Raw genomic sequence first — 26,524 nt, forward strand, 5'->3', positions numbered from 1 at the left:
ACATGATAGCAGTGTTGCAGTATCTGAGGGGCTGCCCCAAAGAAGGAGGAGTCAAGCTATTCTCCAAAGCGCCTGAAGGCAGGACAAGAAGCAACGGATGGAAACTAATCAAGGAGAGAAGCAACCTGGAACTAAGGAGAAACTTCCTGACAGTGAGGACAATTAACCAGTGGAACAGCCTGCCTCCAGAAGAAAAGATTAGACAGCATTTGTCTGAAATGGTACAGGGTTTTCTGCCTGAGCAGGGGGTTGGACTAGATGACCTCCAAGGTCACTACTACTACTACTACTTCTTCTTCCTCCTCTTCCTCTTATTATTATTAGGCTGAATCTCTGTTCCCCAGTTTGTCCTTTTCCATCACCCATTCTACAGCCTTCCCGCACTCTGCGTATGCTCAGAGGACTCTGCGTCCGATGCTCAAAAACCTCGATGTCCCATTCTGAATTTTTTCCTTCTCCTCCCTGCAAACTTTCACACCTCGAGCGATGCGCTCGGCGCTCGGCCGGCCATCCTTGCGTCACTGATCGGCGACTCTGCTCTCGTTCGGCGCGGACAGGACGCGCCTTGCCTCGGCGCGCGTGCGCAGTAGACCCGAAGATGGCGTCCGAGGCCGGGGGCTTGCAGGAAGAAGCGCTGCGGCGGAGGGAGCGGCTGAAGGCGCTGCGGGAACGCACCGGGGCGGCCAGGAAGGTAAGGAGGGCCGGGAGCCGCCTCGGAGGGCCGGGAGGCGGATGTGGAGGCTCGGCCGGCTTGAGGGGAAAGCCCTGAGGTTGGAACTTGCTTAGGGGTGACGTCACGGTTATGTCACTCGCGCATGCGTGTTTGCTAAACGGGGACTACAAAGCCCATCCCCGTGGCAAGCCCTTCTCCCCGCTCTCCGTGGACGATGTCCGCCATTTGCATTCTGTTTTTTTGGGCCGGAGAACCGATATCCCGGCCCCGAAACTGGGGACTACAAAGCCCATCGTCCCCGGATTTGTTCTGCTGGCCTGGATTGAGATGGCTAGTAGGGAAGGTTCCCCCTTTAGGTTGATGCTGCTGTTGTTATTATTGTTAGGTATTCTTCACTTTTAACAAATGCATTGATTCGCTTAACGACCGTAGCAAAAACAGGTGTGAAAGGAAGCATGATTCACTTAGCAGCCGCCTCGCTTAGCAACGGAAACCCTGGCCCCAATTGTGACTGTAAAGTGAGGAGTATCCGTAGTCAATGTTTTTTCAAACTTGGTCACTGGTGGACTTCCAGCTCCCAGAATCTCCCCCAGCCACTTATTTTTGCAGCACTCATTAAGCGAACAGCGTGGTCGTTAAACAAATCCATGGGCTGTAATGAGTGGGTTTTTTTTGCCAGAAACTGAAAAGTAGATAGTCCTCAACTTTACAAAAGGTTCCAGGAAAAAGAAATTTAAAAGTTTTTAAAAGTCCCTGTCTTGTCTCTGAGGTTTCTGCGCTGAAATCCCTAATGATCCTTGGCATTAAATGAATTTAAAAAGCAGTGTAACATCTTGTTTAATTGCTGAGTGCTCCCTGAGCAGGGGGTTGGACTAAATGACCTCAAAGCTCCCTTCCAACTTTACTATTATTATTATGATAATGCATTCACACAACCTTTGAACTTCAAACCCAGGTCATAAGTACCTTTTCCAGATTCTGTCGTAACTTTGAATAGTCAGTAAGCGAGGACTACCTGTCACAATGCAAACCCGTCTGTCTTCCTTTTTGTGACTGAATATCAGACTCAAAACACCTAAAGCAGGGGTCTTCAATTCCTCAGCCAGCAGTGCCTGGCTGAGGACTTCTGGGAGTTGAAGTCCAACAGTCATAAAAGGGCTAAGTTTGAAGACCCCTGACCTAAAGCAATGTGGTTTGCTTTGTGGCATTGCAATACAATTTGTCAGTTGTCAAATCCTTTGCTGACATCCGTGCCCTGAAAAATCTACCATCCCTGGTCTGTTTGCGTTTGCTCAAAAAGACCCAAAACTTTACTAAGCAAACTGGTAAATAAACCATGAGCTGTGGGGAAGGTGGTTTACTTGGACAGGTGAGCCCAATGGATCTGTTTACGCTTAACATGGATAATTCATGGCATCCCAGCTTCTCATGTACACTGGAATAAGGGACAGGCTGGCCAGTCCTTGAATTTGTCAACTTTTCATTAAAAGACAAAATAGATCCATGTAGAGTACAAACAACAGCTGGAGCACCTGAATTTGGTGCAAATAAATTTTGAATAATGTGGAATTTCCCTCTGTACCTTTGAACAAAATGCAGTTTGGATCTTCAAGTGGTTTGACGATTCGGCATGGAATTTAATATCGGTAGTCCTCATCTTATGACCTCAGTTGAGACAAGAATTTCCACCGTTAAATGAGGCATCTATTAAATGACATCTAGTCACATCCAGTTGTTAACCAGATCACTGCAGTTGTCAAGTTAATAAATTGGTTGCTTCCCCATTGAAAGTTGTAAAAAGGAGTTCACATGACTGTGGGACACTACAGCCGTCATAAATATCAACCAGTTCCTGAATGTCTGAATTTTGATCCCATGACCCTGTAAGGTGGCAAGGTTGTGAGGACTGACCATAAGTCACTTTTCTCAGTTGAGGATTACCTATAAAGACTCTCTTGAGACAAGTTGGATTCTTGATGATTAAACAGACATATCCGTTTTTCTTATTTTATATTTACAAATAATTCAAGGCGGTGAACATATTCAACATACTTTTCTCCTGTTTTCCCCACAACAATTCTGTGGGGTGGATTGGGCCAAGAGAGAGTGACTAGCCCAAAGTCACCCAGCTGGCTTTCATGCCTAATAGAGACTAGAACTCCCCGTCTCCTGGTGATTGGCCAAAAGTTGCCCAACTGGCTTTCATGCCTAAGGTGGAACTAGAACTCACTGTCTCCTGGTTGGGCCAAAGTCATCCAACTGTTTTTCATGCCTAAAGCAGGACTAGAACTCCCTATCTCCTGGTGATGGGCCCAAAGTTACCTAGCTGGTTTTCATGCCTAAGGTGGTACTAGAACTCACTGTCTCCTGGTTGGGCCAAAGTCACCCAACTGGCTTTCATGCTTAAGGCGGGACTAGAACTCCCCGTCTCCTGGTGATTGGCCCATAGTCACCCAGCCGGGTTTGTGCCTAAGTGGAACTAGAATTCAATGTCTCCCACTTTCTAACCAGCTGCCTTAACCACTAGACCAAACTGCCTCCCTGTTTTTCTTCAACCACAGTTTGGAAGTCAGGTATTACTTAGGAATTTCCTAATCAAGTCAAAACCTCCGTAACTTTTCCCAAGATCAGCAACGGCGTATTTTCCCTCTTGCTGTGAAGCAAAACGGGCATATTTCTTTTAAACTTCCAGTTCCAGACCTTGTGATCTTGGGGGAAGTAAGCTAAACTCAACAAGCCCCAAAATGGGTGCCTGAAGGTTTCTTTATTTTCACAGGAAGTACACAAGCAACCTTAATCCCATGAAATAGCATGTGGTTTTTATTTTGTCTGAAGGCCGTCCACCCGCTCATCCTGGCACACACAATGCGGTGTTGAAAGATTCATCTGTCTTTCTTTCTGAGGCCTGGAAATTGCAGCTTGCAACAAAGTGGGAGTTTAGAACACATGCTGATGATCTAATCTTATTTTTTTTCCCTCTGTTTTTTGGTGTGTGCAAGTAGTCCCCAACGTACGACCACAATTGAGCCCAGACTTTCCATTCCTAAGCATGATGGCCATTAAGTGAATTTTGCCCCATTTTACGGCCTTTCTTGCCTCTGTCGTTAAGCAAATCCCTGCAGTTGTTGAGTTAGTAACACAGTTGTGAAGTGAATCCGGCTTCCCCCATTGACTTCTCTTGTCAGAAGGTTGCAAAAGAAGATCATGTGACCCCGGGACACTGCAACCGTCATAAATACGAGTCAGTTGCCAATTGTGATCACCTGACCCCGCGGATGCTGCAACGGTCGTAAGTGTGAAAAACTGGTCATAGTCACTTTCTTCAGTGCTGTTATATGTTCGAAAGGTCACTAAACAAACGGTTGTAAATTGAGGATTGCCTGTAATCTCATTTTTCTCTGTTTTTGGGTATTCTGCTTTGAGCCTGGCTATTTTAGCACATCCTGTGGCTCAGATTGGTTGAAAACATTGCTTTGAAAGGGGGAATTGGAACTTCTGGACTTTTTTCAAAAATGTTAATACCTCTCTTAAAATAGCCTGGGTTATACATATAACTAGTCCGAAGTTGACATATTTTGGTGAGTGGTTCCACAATCCTGGGCAGTTCCTTGTCAAGTTTCGGTTGTGTTATTATGAGAAACGTTTGTGCAGATGTTTGGATTTTAGCAGAAAATGCCTCTGTATAAACCTTTGCCAATCCATGGAAGTTGTTGGACATTTTCAAGATGGTACGCTCTGAATTCAGTGGCTGCTTCTATCTTTAATACTCGGAGAGCCAGGCTTAAATAGGAGACGGTGAGTTCTAGTCCCGCCTTAGGCATGAAATCTGGCTGGGCGACCTTGGACCAATCACCAGGAGACCGGGAGTTCTAGTTCCGCCTTAGACATGAAAGCCAGCTGGGTGACTTTGGGCCAATCACTAGGAGACCGGGAGTTCTAGTTCCGCCTTAGACATGAAAGCCAGCTGGGTGACTTTGGGCCAATCACTAGGAGACAGGGAGTTCTAGTCCCGCCTTAGGCATGAAAGCTGGCTGGGTGGTTTTGGGCCAATCATTAGAAGACCGTGAGTTCTAGTTCTGCCTTAGGCATGAAAGCCAGCTGGGTGGGCCAATCACCAGGAGACAGAGAGTTCTAGTCCCACCTTAGTCATGAAATCTGGCTGGGTGACTTTGGGCCAATCACCAGGAGACTGGGAGTTCTAGCTGTAGTTCTGACTTAGGCAGGTACACAACATCTAACTGAACAATTTCCAGAGGGTGGGGGCTTCAGCTGGGGATTCTGGTGGGTCCCACACTGAAAATTGGTTCACGTTGGAAACGTGAACCTACGAGATAGGATGAAAGCTGCTTTTGAAATCCGATTTTTGTTTGATTCAATTAGATTAGATTAGGGTTAGGCTTTATCCTCTTTTCAGCCATGTGACACACAGACACACGCCCACACACACAAGCAGCCCCACACTAATCTACATCACTTTCCCCCAGCCTACATCTTCTATAGCTAGTCCTTGACTTGCCAGCAGAACTGAGTCCAAATTTTCTGTCACGAAACGAAACAGTTCTTAAGTGAGTTGCGCCACATTTGATAACCTTCCTTGCCACAATTGTTAAAGCGAATAATTATAGTTCTTAAGTTAGTCACACTGTTGTTAAATGAATCTGGCTTTTCCGTGGACTTTGCTGGTCAGAAGGCCGCAAAATGGTGACCCCGGGACACTGCGACCGTCGTAAATATGAACCAGTTGCCAAGCGTCTGAATTTTGACCACGTGACCACGGGGGATGCTGCAACGATTGTGAGAAAAAAACGCCTTACGTCCCTTTTTTCAGTGATTTAACAGTCACTAGACGAACTGTTGTAAGTCAAGGACTAATTGTACATGTTTTAAGGCTGCAGCCCCCCCCCCCGCATGCTCTGGAATTCTGGGAATCGTAGTTCCAACACTTTCGGAACTGGAGAAGAAGGCGCCAGCCGTGTGGAGGTAGGGAAAAGAGGAGATGAAACAGCCCCATTTCCTACGATGAGGTCTAGCCAAAAAAAATCTGCACATTTTTCACACTGGTGGGAAACTCCCACCCCAGTGAACTAGGCTCGTGGCCAAGTGTGCTTGTGGTTCATTGTGCAGAGTTACAAAAAGTTCCTAGAAGCCTTTGTTTATTCTAGAAAGTGACCTCCAGGCATACGAAAATACACCGAAGAGAAAAATCCGAATTTGATTTCAATTCTCATTTCAACCTATTCTTTTTTTCCTAGTAGTTCCTGCCTTGGGATTCCATGCTTGTGGTGGTCTCTGTTTCCTAGAAACCTAGGTTTGGATGGGACCTTGCAGGTCATCTAGTCCAGCCCCCTGCTGAAGCAGGAGAAGTTATACTTTCCAAACTCTTCTTGAAAACCATCCAGCGATGGTTTATCCCCTGCCTTGTTTTTTATTTTTAGAAATAACTCAAAATATATCTAACATTCCTTCTTCCTCCACTTTTCTTCACAACAACAACCCTGTGGGTTCTGCTGAGAGGGAGAGACTGCCCCAAAGTCACCCAATAATTTTCCTGCCTAAGGTGGGACTAGAACTCATTGTCTCCTGGTGATTGACCCAACCTTACCCAGTTGGTGTTCCTATCTAATAGGGAACTAGAACTCACTGTCTCCTGATGATTGGCCCAGAGTCACCCAGTTGGTGTTCCAGTCTAATGTGGGACTAGAACTCACCGTCTTCTGGCAAAGTCACCCAGTCATTTTTCATACCTAAGGCGGGATTAGAACTCACCGTCTCCTAGTTTCTAGCTTGATGTCTTGCAGAAGCTAGATTTCTGCTAATTTGCAATCCATCAACCAGAACTTCTGTCCCCTTCTAATTCAAGAAGCTTAACTCTTCAAAAATCAGTCTGCTGGGGGAAAAAATGCAGCCTGGAGAAAATTAAGGCTAGCAACAAAATGATTTATTTACAAGATATACTTCTTCACCGCAGAAGTGAACCTAGAGGCACCTTAATTCTCCTTCCTGTGACAACAGAATAACTGCAGTGGTTTTGCACACACCTTTTCAAGGTGAACTTTCTAATTTTCTACCTCTGGTCCTCCTACCTAAGCGATCCAGTTTGACCAGGATTAAACCACCTCTGGTCTAACCGTCCTGCTTCTTTCTTTTCAAGCCACCCTCTGCTCCGTTTTGCTCTCAGCCAAAGGTGGAGAAAGGTTTTGGTTTTAGCCCAGGAGCCCTGACAACTCTTGAAAACTCACAGTTGTGTTTTTAAACCGGTGGGCGCCAGCCGGAGCCTCGGTATAAATAACCAAGTGAAGGGAGGATTAATAAACCCAGAGCAAGACCCGGTAGCTTTAAGCATGACAGTTTACAAGGGCTTGCAAAAACAAGGGCAGGCAGAACCACATTCCTTCAACCCGTGAGTGGGTCTATTTTTGCCCCCTTAAAATTTAACCTCTTGGTTTGTAAGTTGCCCGGTATAGTAATTTGGTTGAAGGTGTAAATACAAGGAATCAAAATTTCGTCTGAGATAGGCATGCAGATAGTTCATTTATTGACTGTTCCAAGTTACAACATCACTGGAAAAAGTGAGTTAGGGCTGTTTTTCACACTTAACAACCGTTGCAGCATCCCCGTGGTCATGTGATCAAAATTCAGGTGGTTGGCAACTGACTGGTATTTATGACAGTTGCAGGTCAGAGGCTCACGTGATCCCATTTTATGACCTTCCGACAAACCAGATTCACTTAGCAACCATGCGACTAACTGAACCATCGCAGTAATTCACTGTGGCAAAATGAGGGTAGCTTACTTATCAGATGTCTCGCTCTTGTGGCCGTAAGTCAAAGACTACCTGTAATGGAGATTTTTAATAATTTAAAAGTTTGGGTCTGAGCAGAGCAGACTTTCTCCATTGGGAGAAAGTAAGTTAATAACCAACTCCAGAAAGAAAAAAAAATGCATTGCTGGGTCTGTCTTTCACCCAAGAGGGAATGTTTTAATTAATGTGTGCAAAAGCTTGCAATTTAAATTGAACCTCTTACATGTGTGTCTCTGCGATCTAGCTGCTCTTGACAGTTAACCCAAGGGATTTTCCAGGCGAAAATTTCCAAAAATAAAATAGAATTTTGCCACTTTTCTCTGTTGTCTGCAAAAATAGTTGCTGTTAGGAAGTTTTATTGTTATTTGATGGGGACGCTGTTGGCCGTGGGGGGGGGGGAAACCCTAACAATTTGTACCGTCCTTGAACTGAGGAAAAGAGACTTTTACGCTGGCAACAGGGGTGAAGTTGCAGGAAATGGACTCTCGCAAACAGCCCTGTGCAGTTGTGCTTTGAACACAAACCTGATAGGAAGTCCTTGAATTTCCTCCACAATCCCTGCTCGCATTTGAGGAATTGTTCCGTTTGATATCTCTCCCGATTTTGCCCTTGGAAAGATTTTCTTTTTTTTTAAATGCCAAATGAGGTGTAATTCAGCAGGCCCTCCTGTCTTTTTTGCAATCTTTGAACATCGGGAGTCTTGCAAAACCTTGCAGTGTTTTTCCTACCCGTACAGGTATCGCAAGCAGGCCACAATCGAGCCAAAAGTTTCCGTTGCTAAGTGAGAAATTTATTAAGTTAGTTTTGCCCCATTGGACGACTTTCCTTGTCATCTTTGTTAAGCGGATCCCTGCCGTGGGTTAATTGAGCCACATGGTCGTTAAGTGAATCCGGTTTCCCCCATTGACTCTGCTTGCCAGAAGGTGGCCCAAGGGGATCACGTGACCCATGAGACGCTATGAGTCAACTGCCAAGCATGTGAATTTTGATCACATGGTGACATTCTGGTCAGTTGTAGGTCAAGGACTATCTATAATGGCTGCCTCAGTCCTTGGTGGGTGGGTGGGTGGATGGAACCAGGGTCTTTTCTCAATGTGGGTGTTCTCTTCAACCCCCCCCTCCCCACCCTTCAAAAGGAGGGGCGATCCTTCCATGATCTCTTAGCTTTCTGACCTTCGGCCCTGAAAATGGCAGGATGGAAGGAAGGGGAGGAGAGGAAGAAAGGAAAGGAAGGAGATGGATGGTGAAGGAAGGAAGGAAGGAAGGAAAAAAGGGAGGGAGGAAGAGAAGGGAAGGAAGGGGAGGGAAGAAGGGAGCGAAGAAAAGGGAGAAGGAGGGAAGGAAAAGGGAGGGATGAAGAGAAGAAAGGAAGGGGAGGAAGGAAGGAAGGAAGGAAGGAAGGAAGGAAGGAAGGAAGGAAGGAAGGAAAGGGGAGGAAGGAAGGAGATGGATGGGGAAGGAAGGAAGGAGGGGGAAGAAGGGAGAGAGGAAGAAGGGAAGAAAAGGGAGAGAAGGAAGAAAGGAAAAGGGAGGGAGGAAGGAAGGAAGGAAGGAAAAAGGAGGGCGGGGTTAAGGAAGGAAGAGGGAGGGAGAGAAAAAAGGAAGGGGAGGAAGGGAAGGGGGTTGGACTAGATGACCTCATGGTGTCTTCCAACTCTGTTACTCCTTTACTTACAACCATTCATTTACTGACCGTTTGAAATTACAGCCCTAGAAAAAGCAAGTTATAACCAATTTTCACACTTACGACCGTTGCAGCATCCCCCATGCTCAAGGGATCAAAACTGAAGATGCCTGGCCACTGACTCGTACTTCAGATGGTGGCAGCGTCCAGGAGTCAAGCGATCCCCTTTTGCGACCCACTGGGAAGCAAAGTCAATGGGGGAAGCAGGATCCACTTAACAACTGTGGCAAGAAAGGTCGTGAAATGGGGCAAAAATCCCTCCACAGCCCTCTCACTTAGCAGCAGATATTTGGGCTCAAGCGTGGTCGTCGTAAGTCGAGGATTAGCTGTATTCTGTTAATTCTCTCTCCCTCTTTTTCTTTTCTCCCCTCCCCCCAGCAAAATGAGGACAAGGAGGCACCCCAGGTGAAGGTGCCGAAAAGCAACAGCCGGGAGGAAGAGGAGGAGGAGGAAAACGTCCCGAAACACAAGTGAGTGTCTGGTTATTCTCCCCATCACCCTGTTGAGAAAGGCCAGATCAGGGAAACCTGATGCCACAGGAAGACAAGAGCAGAGATTAAAGCCCTAGCAACGGTATCTTAAAAACACAAACTTAAATTTAGTTTTTTTCTTTTTAAATTGTCTTTAAAGGAAGTCTCTTCCTTCTCACCCGGTCAGCTTGTGCCCCCCCCCCCCTGCATTTTGCAAGTCCCAGTTAATGTTTAAAAGCACAAATTTAAATTTGAGTTGTTGTGTTTTTTTTTTAAAAAAAGAAAATTGGCTTTTAAAAGTTCCTCCCTTCTCACTGAATCACCTTGTGCCCCATTCTGTGTTTTGCAAGTCCCCGGTTATCTTTAAAAACACAAATGAATATTTAATATTTTTTTTTTTTAAAAAAAGTCTTTTAATGTCTCTTCCTTGAGTCAGCTTGAGCCCCGTGCTGCTGTTTTGCAAGTCTCAGGTTATGTTTAGAAACACAAATTTAAATTTTTTTTTAAAGTCTTTAAAAAGTCCCTTCCTTCTCATTGAATCAGCTCGAGCCTCGTGCTGTGTTTTGCAAGTCACAGTTATATTTAAAAACACAAATTAAAATGTTAATTTTTAAAAAGTCCCTTCTCACTGAGGCCGGAGCAGCTGCCCTGAGCCCCATGCGAATCCTACCCACTTTTCTGGGAAACTTATGTATTTTATTTGTGATATTTATTAGGAAATCAAGGAATGGTTCCTGCCATTTGTTTCTTTAACCCTGGGGTAGGCTTTTAATTTTGCCAAGAGGCCGCAGGAGAACTTGGGGCCTTTGTGGAGTGCCAACCATGAGGGCTGCTGAAGGTGCATAGAGACACACACATACACATACACAATGTAAATTTAGGAGGGGGGGGGAATAGCAGTCACTTTCAGAATAAAAGCTACTGCAGTCTCTGATAACAAAAGGCTTTGACATGGCTGCAACTGTCTTGTTTTTTTTTAAATATAGTAGATAGAGGTCAGGTCAAATTGGTTAGGTAAATAGAATTGCAGACATAAACATCAGTATTCAATTTATGTATATGTTTCTTCTTTTTTTCTTTTTTCTTTATTTTTCTACGCACAATTATGTACAGACAGTCCTGAACTTAACTTACAACGGTTGTTAAGTAAATTTTATAACCTTTTGCCACAGTCTAGGCCAGGCCTAGGCCACCGTGGCCCTTTTATGACTCGGGGACTTCAACTCCCAGAATTCCTGAGCCAGCCATGCTGAGGGGAAAGGGAGAGGTTTCCATGCTGAGCCATGCCAGCTCAGGAATTCTGGGAGTTGGTCCACCAGTCATAAAAGGGCCAAGTTTGAAGGCCCCTGGTTTAAATATTTAAATATTTTTTCCTCACGGTCACGTGATCAAAATTCAGGCATTTGGGCAGGGGTAGGCCACTTCGGCTCTTTTATGACTCGTGGACTTCAACTCCCAGAATTCCTGAGCCAGCCATGCTGAGGGGAAAGGGAGAGGTTTCCAAGCTGAGCCATGCTGGCTCAGGAATTCTGGGAGTTGAAGTCCATGAGTCATAAAGCAGCCTAGGCCTAGGCCAGAGGTAGGCAACCTCAGCTCTTTTATGACTCGTGGACTTCAACTCCCAGAATTCCTGAGCCAGCCATGTTGAGAGGAAAGGGAGAGGTTTCCAAGCTGAGCCATGCTGGCTCAGGAATTTTGGGAGTTGAAGTCCACCAGTCATAAAAGAGCCAAGGTTGCCTCCCCCATTGCACGTTGGAAGCCAGCTGGGGAAAGTGGCAAAGGGGTGATCCCATTCAGGCGGTCCTCAACGTAATGACCACGAATGGGGAAAATTTCTGTAGCTAAGGCCAGGCGGTTGTTAAATGAGTTGCACAGGATTTTGCAACTTTTTTTTTCTTTCTTCAGTTAAGCTGATCATCAGGGTGGATAATAATTGATGATTTTTTTTAAAAAAAATAGAAAATCGGATTTTTTAAAATTTAAATTGGATTTTTTTAATTTTTATCAAATTTATTTTAATAAGATGCTTTTGAAGTAAAAATCTATCTAAACGTAGTTTTCTATTTAAGATACATTAATAATTTAGTTTGTTCAGCATGAAATGGAGCTTTGTTATGTCGCATGAGGCTTTACAATCTGAAATATTTACATTTTTGGTAAACTCCTTCAGTGAATCCAAGCTCTGATAGCCGAGATAACATGCACTGCCTTGACGCATTCGCACAGTTTCACAGTAACCACGAGATAAGTCGTAAAACAAAGTTCAAGAATATTCCTTTATCCCATTGTTTTGCAAATCTGTGCACACTACAAACTGTATGATTGTTTGAAGAGAAATGCCTCTGTACGAGGCTCTTGAGTGTTAAATAAAATAATTTGAGTAGTTCTCCAACTATGTGTGATTAACCTAAAATCAGTTCTGTTATCGCTGTTTTACTGACCTGACAGCTTCTTATTCTAAATGGGAAACCTTCATTTTGTTTGCAAATAATAATATTAAAGATTCTAACTACCAGCAAGAATGAGTCCTTACATTTAAAGAGCACCTGTCATTTCAGATCCATCCTGGCAGCACCTGTTAGCGGGCACCCACTCACCCGCTGCCCACCATGTCCCTCACCTTGTGGCTGTCAATCAACAGCCGGTCAGAGATGACAGCTGCTCTTTAAAAATTATGATTTAAATCGAGTTGATTTAAATCGAGCCTTTTTACTAGTGATTTAAATCATGATCGACTTGATTTAAATCAAATCCACTCTGCTGATCATCCAGTTGTTAAGCGAATCACACGGTCGTAAAGCAGATCTGACTTTCACCCACTGACTTTTGCACGTCGGAAGCCTGGCAGTCTCATCACACTGAGATGCTTCCACCAGGTTAAATACTTGCCATTGCCAAATTGATCACGGCACCTTGCGGATGCTATCGATCAGAAGAGAACCGGAAGGGACCTTGGAGGTCATCTAGACCAACCCCCTGCTCAAGCAGGAGACTCTATGCCATTTCAGACAAAGTGGCTGTCCAGTCTCTTCTTGAAAAGCTCCAGCGATGAAGCACCTACAACTTCTGGAGGCAACTTCTGTTCCACTGGTTGATTGTTCTCACTGTCAGGAAGTTTCTCCTTAGTTCCAGGTTGCTTCTCTTCTTTATTAGTTTCCATCCCTCGTTTCTTGTCTTGCTTTCTGGTGCTCTGAACAACAGGTGGACAACCCACCCACCCACACACTCTCTCCCATCCATCCATCCCTCTGTCTCTTTCTCCTGCCTTCCTGCCTTATAGAATCCTAGGGCTGGAAGGGACCCTGGAGGTCTTCTAGTCCAGCCCCCTGCTCAAACAGGAGAACCTATACTATCTCAGACAGGTGAATGTCTAGTCTCTTCTTAAAAATTTCCAGTGATGAAACCCACAACTTCTGGTGGCAAGCTGTTCCACCGGTTGATTGTCCTCACTGTCAGGAAGTTTCTCCTTAATTCCAGGTTGCTTCTCTCTTTGATCAGTTTCCAACCATTCTTTCTGGTCCTTCCCTCTGGTGATTTGGAGAATAGTTTGACCCCCCCTTTTTTGTGGCAGCCCCTCAGATACTGGAATGCTGCTATCATGTCTCCCCTATTTCTTCTTTTCTTTAGACTAGCCAAACCCAAGTCCCGCAGCCGTTCTTTGTATGTTTTACTCTCCAGGCCTTGGATCATCCTAGCTCAGTGGTGGCGAACCTATGGCACGGGTGCCCGAGGCGGCACTCAGAGCCCTCTCTGTTGGCACACGTGCCACCGCTGCCAGCCGCAGGTCCATCAGGCCGCTATCGCTACCCACAGCAGGAGCCCCGCCCAGCACAAAGGAGGCGAAGCGGCTGACTAGCAAGCTGGAGTAGAGGTGGAACAGCAGAGGTCACCAACCATTGTCGATTGGTGGACTGGAAAAAAAGGGAGGGGGAAGCAGTTTACATGCGTGCATGTGTGCACGGGGCCGCGAGCATGCACATGCTGCAAATGGGGCAGGGCTAGTGCCTGCGTAATACTCACTAGCCCTGCCCCGTTCTTGCGTGGTGCAGCACCTTGTATTTACACCCCACGGTGTGGCAGCGGCCGTTTTTGCGCCTTGCATCACGGTGGCCCATTTTTGTGCCCCTGGTTTTTGCGTGCCAGAGGTGGCACTCGGAGGCACCTCCCTGCCCCCCCCCCAAGGTCAACACAATGCTGATGCAGCCCTGGCACTTTGCGATAAATAAGTGGGTTTTGGGTTGCGGTTTGGGCACTCGGTCTCTAAAAGGTTCACCATCACTGTCCTAGCTGCTTTTCTCTGATTTTTTTCCAAGGTCTCAACGTCTTTGTTGTGATATGGTGACCAAAACTGGATGCCGTATTCCAGGTGTAGCCTTACTAGAATTTTATAAAACGGTACTATATCTTCACATGGTCATAATTCCGTTTTTTCCCATGACATGGTAACTCTGAATAGTTGCTACGTGAATGGTTATAAGGTTGAGGAGTACCTGCATGTGCTTTGAGACCGTCTCCATCATGGCCCTTTAGGCATTGAATCCCCAGTCGACTTATTTTTTTTTCCGGAGCTGGGTGCTCTGCGAAGCGATGAGTCCAGAAGACACCACACGCTGGGTGGATTTAATGAGAGTGCACTCTAGGTACAGTTAGTCCTTGACTTAATGAGCATTCGCTTTGTGACCGAAGTTACAACAGACCCCAAAAAAGTGGCCGTTTTTCACCCTTATGACCATTGCCACATCGCTGTGGTCACCTGATCAAAATTCAGATGCTTAGCAACTGGCTCATACTTACGACAGTCGCAGCACTCCGGGGTCCTGTGATCCCCTTTGCCACTTTTTGACAACAAAGCCAGATTAGTTTAACGACCGTGTTATCAACCGGTGCCATGATACACTTAACTGTGGGAAAAATTAGGCAAGAGTCACTAAACTGCTGTCTTGCTTAGCAACAGAGATTTCGGGTCCATGATGGTCGTACGTTGAGGACTGCATGCATCTGGGAGGCACCTTGTACTAAACCATGGGTTCTCAACCTTGGCAACTTTAAGACTTGTGCACTTCAACTCCCAGGATTCCTCAGCCAGCAAAGCTGGCTGAGGAATTCTGGGAGTTGAAGTCCACAAGTCTTAAAGTTGTTAGGGTTGAGAATCCCTGTATAACTAAACTCTGGTTTGATCATTGTTTGCATATCCGTTAAGGCTCTAAAACAGCCTTTCCCAATCTACTGTCCTTGATAGGTTTACATTTAAGGCAAATAGTAAATTTAGAACTTGCACACATCCAAGTTGTGGAGATCTGGGTTGTTGCAAGCTACGTGTGTGTGATTTTGGCTGGACTTCAGGGGACGCCCCCCGTTTTTTTTTCCGCCGCAAACAATAAATGGGATGTTTATAAATCTGTTCCTCAGATTGATTCCTACAGGTGGGGCAACCTGTTTCCTCTTGATAAATTCCCGGATTTTGTCCCCAGTCCAGGGGTCATTCAGGGCCACTGGAGATGAAAATAAAATCAGTCTTTCAGGGTGTGTTTGAGGATCGAAATCTGTGTTTAGCAATTTTTTTATTTCTTATTTTCGAAATCCTCAGTCTTTTCTCTTAAAATGTACTCGCCCCATAGCCGAGAGAGACTGCAGGAAATCCTCAAGTTACAAGCACAACCCCATGTTTCTGGGGTTAAGCGAGAGGGCGGTTAAGTGAGTTGTGCTCAGTTTTATGACCTTTCCTGCCACGGTTGTTAAGCGAATCACTGCAGCTGTTAAGTTAAAACAGCCCCGACGTCTTTTAATATATTCAGTGGTGGAATTCCCATTTTTAAGGGACATTAAGTAAAAATAAAAGAGCCAGCTTGGCATAGTGGTTAAGGTGCTGGCCTAGAAACTAGGAGATGGTGAGTTCTAGTACCGCCTTAGGCACGAAAGCCAGCTGGATGTTTTTAGGCCAATGACTAGAAGACAGTGAATTCTAGTCTTGCCTTAGGCACAAAAGCCAACTGAGTGACTTTGGGCCAATCACCAGGAGATAGTGAGTTCTAGTCCTGCCTTAGGCATGAAAGCCAGCTGGTGGACTTTGGGCCAATCACCAGGAGATGGTAAGTTCTAGTTCCACCTTAGTTATAAAACCTGACTGGGTCACTTTGGCCCAATCACCAGGAGATGATGAGTTCTAGTCCTGCCTTAGTTATGAAACCCCACTGTGTGACTTTGGCCCAATCACCAGGAGACGGTGAGTTCTAGTTCCGCTTTAAGTATGAAACCCAACTGGATGACTTGAGACTAGTCCCTCTCTTTCCACCCAGCCTACCTCACCTCACAGAGCTGTTGTTATGGGAAAAATAGGAGGATGGAATATTAGCTACATTCACTGTCTTGAGTTACTTATAAAGTAATAAAGGTGGGATAAAAATCCTATAAAATGTTAACATGTCCATTTTGCTGTCTATTCTCCCCCCCACACACGCTTAGCTGTGTTGCCTGATACAGCCAACCACAGTTTAAATCTTTCAAAGATAGGAATAATCCAATTTTTGCCATTTCTTCTAAGCTGCTCTGCATCAGTTGACTTTTAAAACTGATTTTTATCCTATCTGAACCGTTCCTAGCTGAGTCTTTTTTTTCTCCTGACTGGCTTGTGCCTCTATAAATCCTGATTCTAAACAGAGATAATTTTATTTTTAGTTCTGTTTCTATTTGTTGCTATTGGCTCCTTTGCATTTGTCTTAATGCAAAAAAAAAAAAAAGTGTATAACCATTTTGCAGGAATAACGTTCGCTCCAGGCTCTGGTTAGCTGTTCTGCATTCCTTGACTGCGACGGGCTGTCCAAGCAATATGTTTATGAATTTTGCATGCTCGTTTCTTTTTTCTTTTCCTTTCTTAAAATTAGTCCCAGAACAGGAAGCATTTGCAATCTGGAGAACATTCCAGCCCTACCTCTTTTAATCTCCAGTAGAGAACCAGAATTGTTATAATTTTTCTAATTTCCTCGGCAAACTGCCTGTATTCTTAGTTGTGTACTCAGAGCAACGGTGCGCAGGTTATCCCGGTGCCTTGCCTTAAGTGCTGGGAGTCTTAATGTTGAGACTTTGGGGAGAGTGCAGAGAAGAGCAAATAGGTTGATTACTCAACAGATTTGCAGATGACACTAAGCTGGCAGGAATACCCAAACACCCCAGAAGACAAGCTCAGGATTCAAAAAGATCTTGACAGACTTGAACGACGGGCCCTATCCAACAAAAAGAAATTTAATGGGGAGAAAAGCAAGATTTTACACCTAGGCAGGAAAAACTAAAAAATGGACGTACAGACTGGACGAGACCCAGTTCAAAAACAGCAACTGTGAGAGGGACCTTGGAGTCCTAGTGGACGATCCCTTGACCGTGAGCCAGCCGTGTGCAGCAGCAGCCAAAAACGCTAATACAATCCTTGGTTATATAAACAGGCATAGAATCAAGATCACGCAAAGTATTAGTACCGCTTTATAAAGCCTTAGTAAGGCCACACCTGGAATTGTGCATCCAGTTGTGGTCAACCCAGCACAAAAGAGATGTAGAGACTTTGGAAAGAGTGCAGGGAAGAGCAACTAAGATGATTAAAGGCCTGGAGACTAAAACACATGAAGAATGGCTGCAGGACTTGGGTACGGCCAGTCTAGAGAAAAGAAGGACGAGGGGGGACACGATAGCAGTCTTCCTGTCATGGTTCCGATAGATGAGACCCATTAAAACAGAACTCTGAGGCCTGAATTTTCCTTTAAGAACATGTTTATTGGTTACAAAGTATGGGCATGGTCAAAAGTGAAACCAAAACTAAAGTTCCCTCCAAAAGTAACAGTTTTACAAAGTTAAAATTCCCAGCCCCACTCCCCATCTATGGAATCAACTACTTTCCCAATAAAACAGTTTGGAGGGCTTTCCAACATTAGCTTCAAACCCCCCTCCCCCCAGCTGAGGAAATAGAGGTGACCTTGATTCCCAGATACAGAATTGTTTAGGCTAGCATAAAACTTCCCATTCCTCCCCCCAGTCTTGTGGCAACCGATAAGGAGTAGAATGGCTTCAGCTAGGTTCGTTGCAGAGTTGACACTTCCAGTATTTGAGGGGCTGCCCCCAAAGAATGGGAGGGGGGGGGGATCAACCTCTTCTCCAAAGCTCCTGAAGGCAGGACAAGAAGCAACGGATGGAAACTAATTCAGGAGAGAAGCAACCTGGAACTACGGAGAAACTTCCTGACAGTGAGGACAATCAACCAGTGGAACAGAAGTTGTGGATGCTCCAGCGCTGGAGGCTTTTAAGAAGAGACTGGACAGCCACCTGTCTGGAATGGTAAAGGATCTCCTGTTAGAGCAGGGGGATGGACTAGAAGACCTCCAAGGTCCCTTCCAGCTCTATTCCATCTGAGAATCCTACTGTGCTGTCATCCGGAAAGGAAGGGCTATTGCAATGTTTCCCAAACTTGACCATTTTAAGGCATGTGGACTTCAACTCCCAGAATTCCACAGCCAGCATTGCTGGCTGTGGAATTCTGGGAGTTGAAGTCCACATGCCTTAAAATGGTCAAGTTTGGGAAACACTGGGCTATTGGAAACTGCAGAGAAGCTCACCAAAAGGGCAATGTCTCCATCTAGTGTACAGTGTGAGCATTGCAGGGATGCCTTCTGTGCATGGACTGGGACTGGGTTTACTCACCCAGGAGTAAACGGTCTGGAGTTGGACGGAGTTCATTTTTTTTAATTGAATCCATTTTTTTTTTCTATTTTATTCAGAAGAGTAAAATGCAAAATTCCTAAAACAAGTAAACGGAGACGAAACAGAACTATAAAAGAACATTTAAAAAAAAAATTGAATTAAAAAGAACTCAAGACGGAAACACGCTTTATCCCCCCCAACTTATATCACTGACAGATCTGTTGCAAAAATAATACAGGTAGTCCTTGAGTTACAACCCTTCGTTTAGTGACCGAAGTTACAATGGCACAGAAAAAAAGAGACTTGGGACCGTTTTTCACACTTTCAACCGTTGCAGCATGGTCATATGATTAAAATTTGGACTCTTGGCTCATATTTATGACGGTCGCAGTGTCCTGGGGTCACGTGATCCCCTTTTGCGACCTTCCGATGAGGAAATCATATTCGTTTAACAACCATGTGACTTAACCTGCAATGATCCGCTCAACGATGGTAGCAAGAAAGGTTATAAAATGGGGCAAAAGTCACTTAATAACTGTCTCGCTTAACAACAAATTTTGGGCCCAATTGTTAAGCTGAGGACTACCTATAGGGTTGGTGGCAAAGCAAGAACGGGAAGTCCTCGACTTATATGGCAATCGGGACCAGAATGTCGGTCACTAAGTGATGCGGTATTAAAGCACGACTGCATTGTTCAGTGACCGGAATCCCCAAAGTTTTGGTTAACTGAATCCCACAACTGAGTCACTGGGGAAGCCAGTGGGAAGTCAGAAGTCCAAAGTGGGCTGCCAGCTTTAACCAGGCACAAGTGCTTCCAATACAGCAGTGCAGCTTCGTTGATGGATGGAGGCTGCACTCTCTCCTAACCACCTTTCTTTTCTTTCTTCTCTTTTCAGGGAGCTGAAGTTGCGGAATTATATCCCTGAAGATGTGGAGCTGAAGGAAAGGGTGGTGCCCAATGCCAAGCCGGCTTCAGGTAGGTCAGCAGGGGAGACAAGATGGGGGTCCTGGTGGTCCACCTGCCTTGTCCAGGCCTATCCAGAAAGAGCCAACCAGGAATCCAACAAGGGAGAAGCAATGTCACCTTCTTGTCCTTTCTCTCTTTCTCCGTCTTCTTCTCTGCCTCACCTTTTTTCCTGCTCTTCCTTGTCTATCTTCTCCTTGTCTTTCTTTCTTTCTCTCTCTCTCTCTCCCCCTTTCTCTCTCTTTCTCTCTTATCCTCACCTTCTTTTCCTTGTCTATCTTCTTCCCTTTCTCTTTCCTTTTCTCCTTTTCCATCTTCTTCTCCTCCTCCTCCTCCTGTGTCTTTCTCCTTCCCCTTGTCTGTCTACTCCTTCTACAGCTTTTCTATTTCTCCTTTCCCATCTTCTTCTTCCCTTCTCCTCTTCTTCTCCTCCTTGAGTACCTTCTCCATTTCCTCCTCCTCCTCCTCCTCCTCCTCCTCCTCCTCCTCCTCCTCCTCCTCCTCCTCCTCCTCCTCCTCCTCCTCCTCTATTTTCTTCTTTTCCATCTTCTCCTCTTCCACCACCTTCCCCTTTCCTGTACCAGAAAGAAACAGACACCTTCTTTTGAGTCTTAAGGCCGAGGTAGCCAGCACTGCGAGGCCAGGACCCTGAAGGGGCTCCTAGAACCCACTGTCTTTCTCCTGGAGGAGGACAGAGAAGGCCTGATGTCCTACCTCCAACCTGGGTTGCTGTGTTTTCCCTCCCCGGCATCTGTTCTCGGAAGGTTCTGCCTTCCCTTCTAACCCTGTGCCTCTCCACTTGTGCTGGGCCCTGCAGCTCCCACGTCTGGAGGATGCCTGCTTACAGTCTGGATGGCTGCCTCAATTCTTGACGCTTTCTTTGGAAACAGCCCCAGTTGGGCCTTCTGTTGAGGAGGTCCTCTTGGCACCCCCACGGACAAGGGAGGGCTAATCTTCTGCCCCGTCCTTTCCCATCTGTCACTGTGGTTTCCTTCCTTCTCTCTAGTGGAAGACAAAGTGAAGGAGCAATTAGAGGCAGCTAAACCGGAGCTGATCATTGAAGAAGTGGTGAGGCCTTCTCGCATGAGACTTTTACTGAAAAGTGACTCTTAAGAAGAAGGTGGGGGGGGGGGGCTACCTCATTAACCCCTCCCCTTTGTTTTCGTCCTTTGTAGGACCTGGCAAATCTTGCCCCCAGGAAGCCCGACTGGTGAGTAGGAACGAGCAGCGGAGCAGCTAAGATTTGCAATTTAAAGGCCTTCCCAAACTTCCTGAGTTTGCTGTGGGGCAGTTGTGCTCTTTATGTGCATTTGTGATAGGCGCAAAACACCAGGCCTGCACGTGAAGGTTCAACTACACTGATTTATTGCTGGAAACCTGTGCACAGGAGTCTTTCAACTAAACTAATCTCTTCCTAAAACACTACGCGCAGGAGTCTTTCAACTAAACCGATCTATTGCTAAAAGCCTGTGCACAGGAATCTTTCAACTAAACTGGTTTATTGCTGAAAGCCTATGCACAGGAAGCTTTTAACTAAACCGATCTATGGCTGAAAGCCTGTGCACAGGAAGCTTTCAGCTAAACCGATCTATGGCTGAAAGCGTGTCAACAGGAATCTTTCAACTAACCGATCTATGGCTGAAAGCCTGTGCACAGGAAGCTTTCAGCTAAACCGATCTATGGCTGAAAGCGTGTCAACAGGAATCTTTCAACTAACCGATCTATGGCTGAAAGCCTATGCACAGGAATCTTTCAAGTGCACGAGAATCTTCTCGAGTGTTACTCAGCACCTGCCAGGAGTTAGAAAAGGGTCAACAGCACTTTAGGAAGATTGGACTTAGTTCTTCTGTGACTACATAGGGATTCTAGGAGGATCCCACTTTTCACTCCAGTTCCCTCAGGTTCTGCCCCTTCTCCTTCTCTGATTGGAGGAGAGTTGTGGACAAGGATAAGTGATGATGTTGGTGACGTTATCCGTCCAGTTGTGTCCAGCTTTTGGCGATTCTCTGGGCCAGGTCTCTCCACGACTTCTTGAACTACTACTTTGAGTTGTTCTGTGCTCCAGCAGGCGTCAACTCCAATGACATCCAGGCACCGTGTTTCTTTGGCGGCCTGGTTTCCTTTTACCGCTAACTCTTCCAAGCATGTATAGGATTGTAACTCTGAGCTAAACTTGCCTTTAAAGAGTGGGTAGGGAGTAACAGAACGGACCTTGGAGGTCTTCTATTCCAGCCCCCTGGAGCTTTGATAGTTTTCATTTCCCCCCCCCCATTTCTCTCGTTCCCAGGGACCTAAAGCGAGACGTGGCCAAAAAACTGGAAAAATTGGAAAAACGTACACAGAGGGCCATCGCTGAGCTGATCCGTGAGTGTGGTTTGGGCAGGGTGGGGGGCGTTTTTTAGAAACATAGCAGCGTCCAGGTGGTCCTAAGACAATGGTTCTCAACCTTTTTAATGCCGCGACCCCCAACCGGTCGTAAGTTGAGGACTACTCAACCGGTTGTAAGTCAAGGACTACTCAACTGGTGCAGCACTGTTTGCAGAATGGGACTTTTGGCGGGCTCAGCAGGGCAGAGACAGCCTGGACAATTCCTATTGGCTTTTGAAAGCCAATAGAATTACACTCTATTCAAGAGAGTCTATTCTATTGGCTTTCAAAAGCCAATAGAATAAAAGGGAGTAGCACAGCTAAGGAAAAGGGGAAAAAAAATGGCGGACTGCGTTGTTTGGCGACCCCCGTGAAATGGTCGTTCGACCCCAAATGGGGTCCTAACCCACAGGTTGAGAACCACTGTCCTAAGAGATCATTTGTCATTCCCCACACAATGACGTGCAAAGGGCACACGGGTGTCACTTGACCGTCCAGCCAGGGCCAGATTTGCAAGCCGGATAAAATTCTATATCCAACAAATTGTCCTTCCTTCCCATCTGCCATAAATCACCTGTTTATGAGTCTTCAGACATTACTACCCCGTAACAACTTACAACAGTTCATTTAGTGACCGTTCCACATTACAACGGAAGTGAAAAAAGTGATGTATGACCGTTTTTCATACATAATGACCATTGCAACATCCCCAAGGTCGCACGATTAAAATTCAGACAGTTGACAACTGACTCATACTTACGATGGTTGCAGTGTCCCAGGGGTCACCTGATCCCCTTTAACGACCTTCTAATGGGGAAGCCAGATTCACTTAACAACTGTGTGACTTACTTAACAACTGCAGGGATTCCCTTAACAACTATGGCAAGGAAGGCCGTAAAGTGGAGCACTGAACAATTGTCTCGTTTAGCAACGGAAACCTGGGACTCTGTTGTGTTGATAAGTCGAGGATTTCCTGCACTTCGTGGCAGAAGGCTGGGGTGTAAGTGGAGGAGAGAATATATTTTAGCAGCCTGAGAGAGGCTGGATTGCTTCATTTGCCTGATCTCCATTGTATGAAAAACGGAGATATAGGCAGTCCTCAGCTTACGACCACAATTGGACCAATAATTTCTGTCGTTAAGTGAGACAGTTAAATGAGTTTCCCCCCATTTTACCTTTCTTCCCACAGTTGTTAAGCGAATCTCTGCATTGTTAAGTTAGTCACACGGTCGTTAAGTGAATCCGGCTTCCGCATTGACTTTGCTTGACAAAAGGTCGCAAAAGGAGGATCACGTGACTCCAGGACACTGCGACAGTCATAAATACGAGTCAGTGGCCAAGCATCTGAATTTTGATCACATGACCACGGGGATGCTGCAATGGTCGTAAGTCTGAAAAACTGGTTATAGTGAACTTTTTGTAAGCTCAGACGGTCACTAAACAAACTATCGTAAGTCAAGAACTACCTATACCAGGAAATTTGTGGCCAGTTCCTTTTATAGGGATGAGCCAACTTGGGGTGTCTTGACGCTCCTGTCACGGATGCTTCAGCTGCCCGGGGTGGGCGTATTTCGGTGGGCCACCTGTTTTGAGGTTCAAAGGACCTACCACGGTCTCCATGAGGTCCATCTGCTTGATTCTGCCTGGCAGGAGAACGGTTGAGAGGCCAGGAGGAAGAGTTGGCCTCTGCCGTCGATTCGGCCCAACAGGAAGACAGTGATTCGGATTGAGGCCCCTGGCCGAAAGGAGATTCCCGGACCAGCAAGGGGGCCATTCATCCCTACAAAATCACCTCAGTTGCAAAGAAAACTCCAAATTCTTTCTTCAAACATCCATTTTGTTACCCGAAACTTCTGCCTTAATGGGCAGGAGAAGAGACAAAGTCACGAGTCTCTTGGCTTGGCTGCTGCTGCTTCTTCACCTTGGGACCTAGAGTGACCTGGGCCACTTCAGAGGTCCACGACAAAACCGAGGAAAGACATCGGCCGAGCAAGATGGGAAGTTTTGATCCGGACTCTGGCCTTGATCCTCGGTGTGACTTGCTGAGCGGGTTGGGGATCCATCTTTTGTTTTTTGTTTTTAACCCCCCCCCCCAAATGTTTATTTTTCTATTTCCAAAGTTCAAATACAAAATAAAGGGAGAAAAGGGGGCAACGAGCTAGCAGCCACCTGATATTAAAAATTTAAAAACCTGTAAAAAAAAAAAGAAGTTGAAATATATCAGAAAAAAGCTGAAGGGACCGGCAATTGTGTTTAATTTCTCATTTTCTAAATCAGTTCTTTTTCAATGTCAGCCATTTTGAAGATGAGCGGACTTCAATTCCCAGAATTCCCTAGCCAGCTATAGCTTGAGTTGAAGTCTGCACATCTTCAAAATGGCTGAAGTTGAGAAACACCGTTTTAAAGCAACACATTTTCTTGCTTTGCCTCCAAAACCCCAACCTGCAATGTGTGTGTGTGTGTGTGTGTGTGTGTCCTAAAAAAGCTATGTTGTGTTCCTTCTGCCTTTTCAATAATTTTGTGATGGGTTGGTTGCTTGAGGGTCAATCCTACTTTTTATACTTTAAATAACTCCTACCCTGCCATCCAGTTCTCAGCATATAAAATATGGAGGAAATCGACAAATGTCACTTATTAAGAGGGGGTGTGTGTTTGTGTGTGTGTGTGTGTGTCTGTGTGTGTGTGTGTCTCCCTGGCGTACAGGAAAGACATTAATCTACAAATTTTCTAGATTTCTCCATTCAAAATGTATGTGACACACCAGGCTGTGTCGTGTGGAGGAAATTTTTTTCTTTGATAATAAAATGTTCCCCAAGCGATTTGCAGTTGTCTCATCTGAACTGTCAAATCTCGTCATTGAGTTTGGCTGAATTCTGAGGGAAAAACAGCATTTTGGATGTTTTTCTGTTTTGTTTTTTTTTTTCTCTTTTTTTGGGGCTGCATGGATGGTTCACAACTGACCTTTTACCTCAGCTTAACGTCCACAATGGGACCCAAAACTTCTGCTGCTAAGTGAATTTTGCCTCATTTGATGACCCTTCTTGCGACAGTCGCTAAGCGAATCACTGCAATAGTTAAAGTCAGTCACACAGTCCTGAAGTGAATCAGGCTTCCCCCGCTGACTCTGCTTGTCAGAAGGGGGAATCGCATGAACCACCGCCGTAAATACGAGTCAGTGGCCAAGTGTCCGAATTTTGGTCAGGTGAGGGATGCTGCAACGGTCGTAAGTGTGAAAAACAGCTGTAAGTCACTTTTTTCAGCGCCGTTGTAACTTTGCTCACTAAAGAAACGGTTGTAAGCCGAGGACTGCCTTCTGTTTACTTCTCTGCCTTCTTTTGCTTCTCTTTCTCCTCCTCTCTTTTTTACTTTTACTTTATTTTTTGCAATTTCTTGTTTCTCCCAGGGGTTTCTTCAAGCTGTTTCATTCTTGCTGTGCAGGTGTCCCAGGTTGTTGTTGTTTCCTCACTAATGGTGAAAAAAATGTGAAAAAAAACCCCAACACAAGTCTGGTCTCAGGTGCCACAAAATCCTCCTGCGATTGTCAAAGCGCAGAAGTTTTCAAGTTTTGTATCTGTAAAAAAGACTCTCTAGTCCAGTGGTTCTCAACCTTTTTAATGCTGGGACCTCCAACCGGTCGTAAGTCGAGGACTACTCAACCATCGTAAGTCGAGGACTACTCAACTGGTGCAGCACCCTTTGCAGAATGGGACTTTTGGCGGGCTCAGCAGGGCAGAGACGGCCTGGACAATTCCTATTGGCTTTGGAAAGCCAATAGAATTAGACTCTGTTCAAGAGAGTCTATTCTATTGGCTTTCAGAAGCCAATAGAATAAAAGGGAGTAGCACAGCTAAGGAAAAGGGGGGAAAAAATGGCGGACTGTGTTGTTTGGCGACCCCCATGAAATGGTTGTTCGACCCCAAATGGGGTCCCGACCCACAAGTGGAGAACCACTGCTCTAGCTCAGTGATGGCGGGTGCCCAAAAGCTGGCCCCGCCCCTGCTCCACCGCCTGGCCCCACCCCACCTGCCGCAGGGCCACTCACCGCCTCCAGGGCCTGCCGTATATTGCCCAGGCAGCCCAGCAGCGCTATGGCGGCCATGCCCTATGCCTGCGCCCCCCAGCATCAACTGCGCAATGGGGCATGAGGGCAGAGTCTTGTCTACGCTGCCTGGCTGCCATGTCCTTGGCTGCGCTGCTCCGGGTGGGCCAGGGGCAACTCTCCTCCAGGGGGGCTGCTGGAGAGGAGGGGGTCGCAGGAGGAGGCGAGGCTGGGGCAAAGGTACGTGTGCCCACAGAGAGGGCTCCGAGTGCCGCCTCTGGCACCCGTGCCAGAGGTTCGCCATCACTGCTCTAGCTGCATTTTCCTCTGGTTTAAATTGAGTGCAGGTAGTCCTCGAATTATGACAGTCTGTTTAGTGACCGTCCGAAGTTACAACGGCACTGGAAAAAGTTGACTTAGAACCATTTTTTACACATACACATTTTTTAAGAGGAGACTGGACAGCCATTTGTCTGAAATGGGATAGGGTTTCCTGCCTGAGCAAGGGGTTGGACTAGATGACCTCCAAGGTCCCTTCCGACTATATTATAATTAATTAATTAATTACATATGACCGTTGCAGCATCCCCATGGTCACGTGATCAAAATTCAAACGCTTGGCAACTGATTCATATTTATGACGGTTTTCTGACAAGGTCCACGGGGAAGCAAGATTCACTTAACAACCAGGGGACTAGCAACTGAGGTAACTTAAGCTTAAGTCGAATCACTCAACAAGAAAGGTCATAAAACGGGGAAAAATTCACTTAACCACCATCTCGCTTAACAACATACATTTTGGGCTCCATTGTGGTCATAAATCGAGGATTACCTGTATTACAT

General features: G+C 45.8%; 1 protein-coding gene across 1 annotated transcript; it reads left to right on the forward strand.

The window, feature by feature from the left end:
* The first annotated feature begins 292 nt into the window (after window positions 1–292).
* CCDC12 (coiled-coil domain containing 12) lies at window positions 293–24,461 on the forward strand. The gene is made up of 7 exons (XM_039368758.1): window positions 293–691; window positions 9,538–9,629; window positions 19,208–19,287; window positions 20,282–20,343; window positions 20,451–20,485; window positions 21,563–21,639; window positions 23,293–24,461. Exons 1-7 carry the CDS (start codon window positions 392–394, stop codon window positions 23,370–23,372), a joined length of 726 nt encoding a protein of 241 aa, XP_039224692.1. The 5' UTR covers window positions 293–391; the 3' UTR covers window positions 23,373–24,461.
* The last annotated feature ends 2,063 nt before the right edge of the window (window positions 24,462–26,524 follow it).

This window comes from Crotalus tigris, unplaced genomic scaffold (genome assembly GCF_016545835.1).
Source record: "Crotalus tigris isolate CLP2741 ecotype Arizona unplaced genomic scaffold, ASM1654583v1 scf7180000020932.1150333, whole genome shotgun sequence".
Lineage (NCBI taxonomy): Eukaryota > Metazoa > Chordata > Lepidosauria > Squamata > Viperidae > Crotalus > Crotalus tigris.

Excerpts from the sequence above, each read along its gene's own strand:
- CCDC12 (XM_039368758.1), top strand. The coding sequence starts at position 392 with ATGCTCAGAGGACTCTGCGTCCGATGCTCAAAAACCTCGATGTCCCAT. Across the intron at positions 19,288-20,281 it reads CAATGCCAAGCCGGCTTCAG|TGGAAGACAAAGTGAAGGAG; the intron begins GTAGGTCAGCAG and ends CCTTCTCTCTAG. Across the intron at positions 20,344-20,450 it reads AGCTGATCATTGAAGAAGTG|GACCTGGCAAATCTTGCCCC; the intron begins GTGAGGCCTTCT and ends CGTCCTTTGTAG.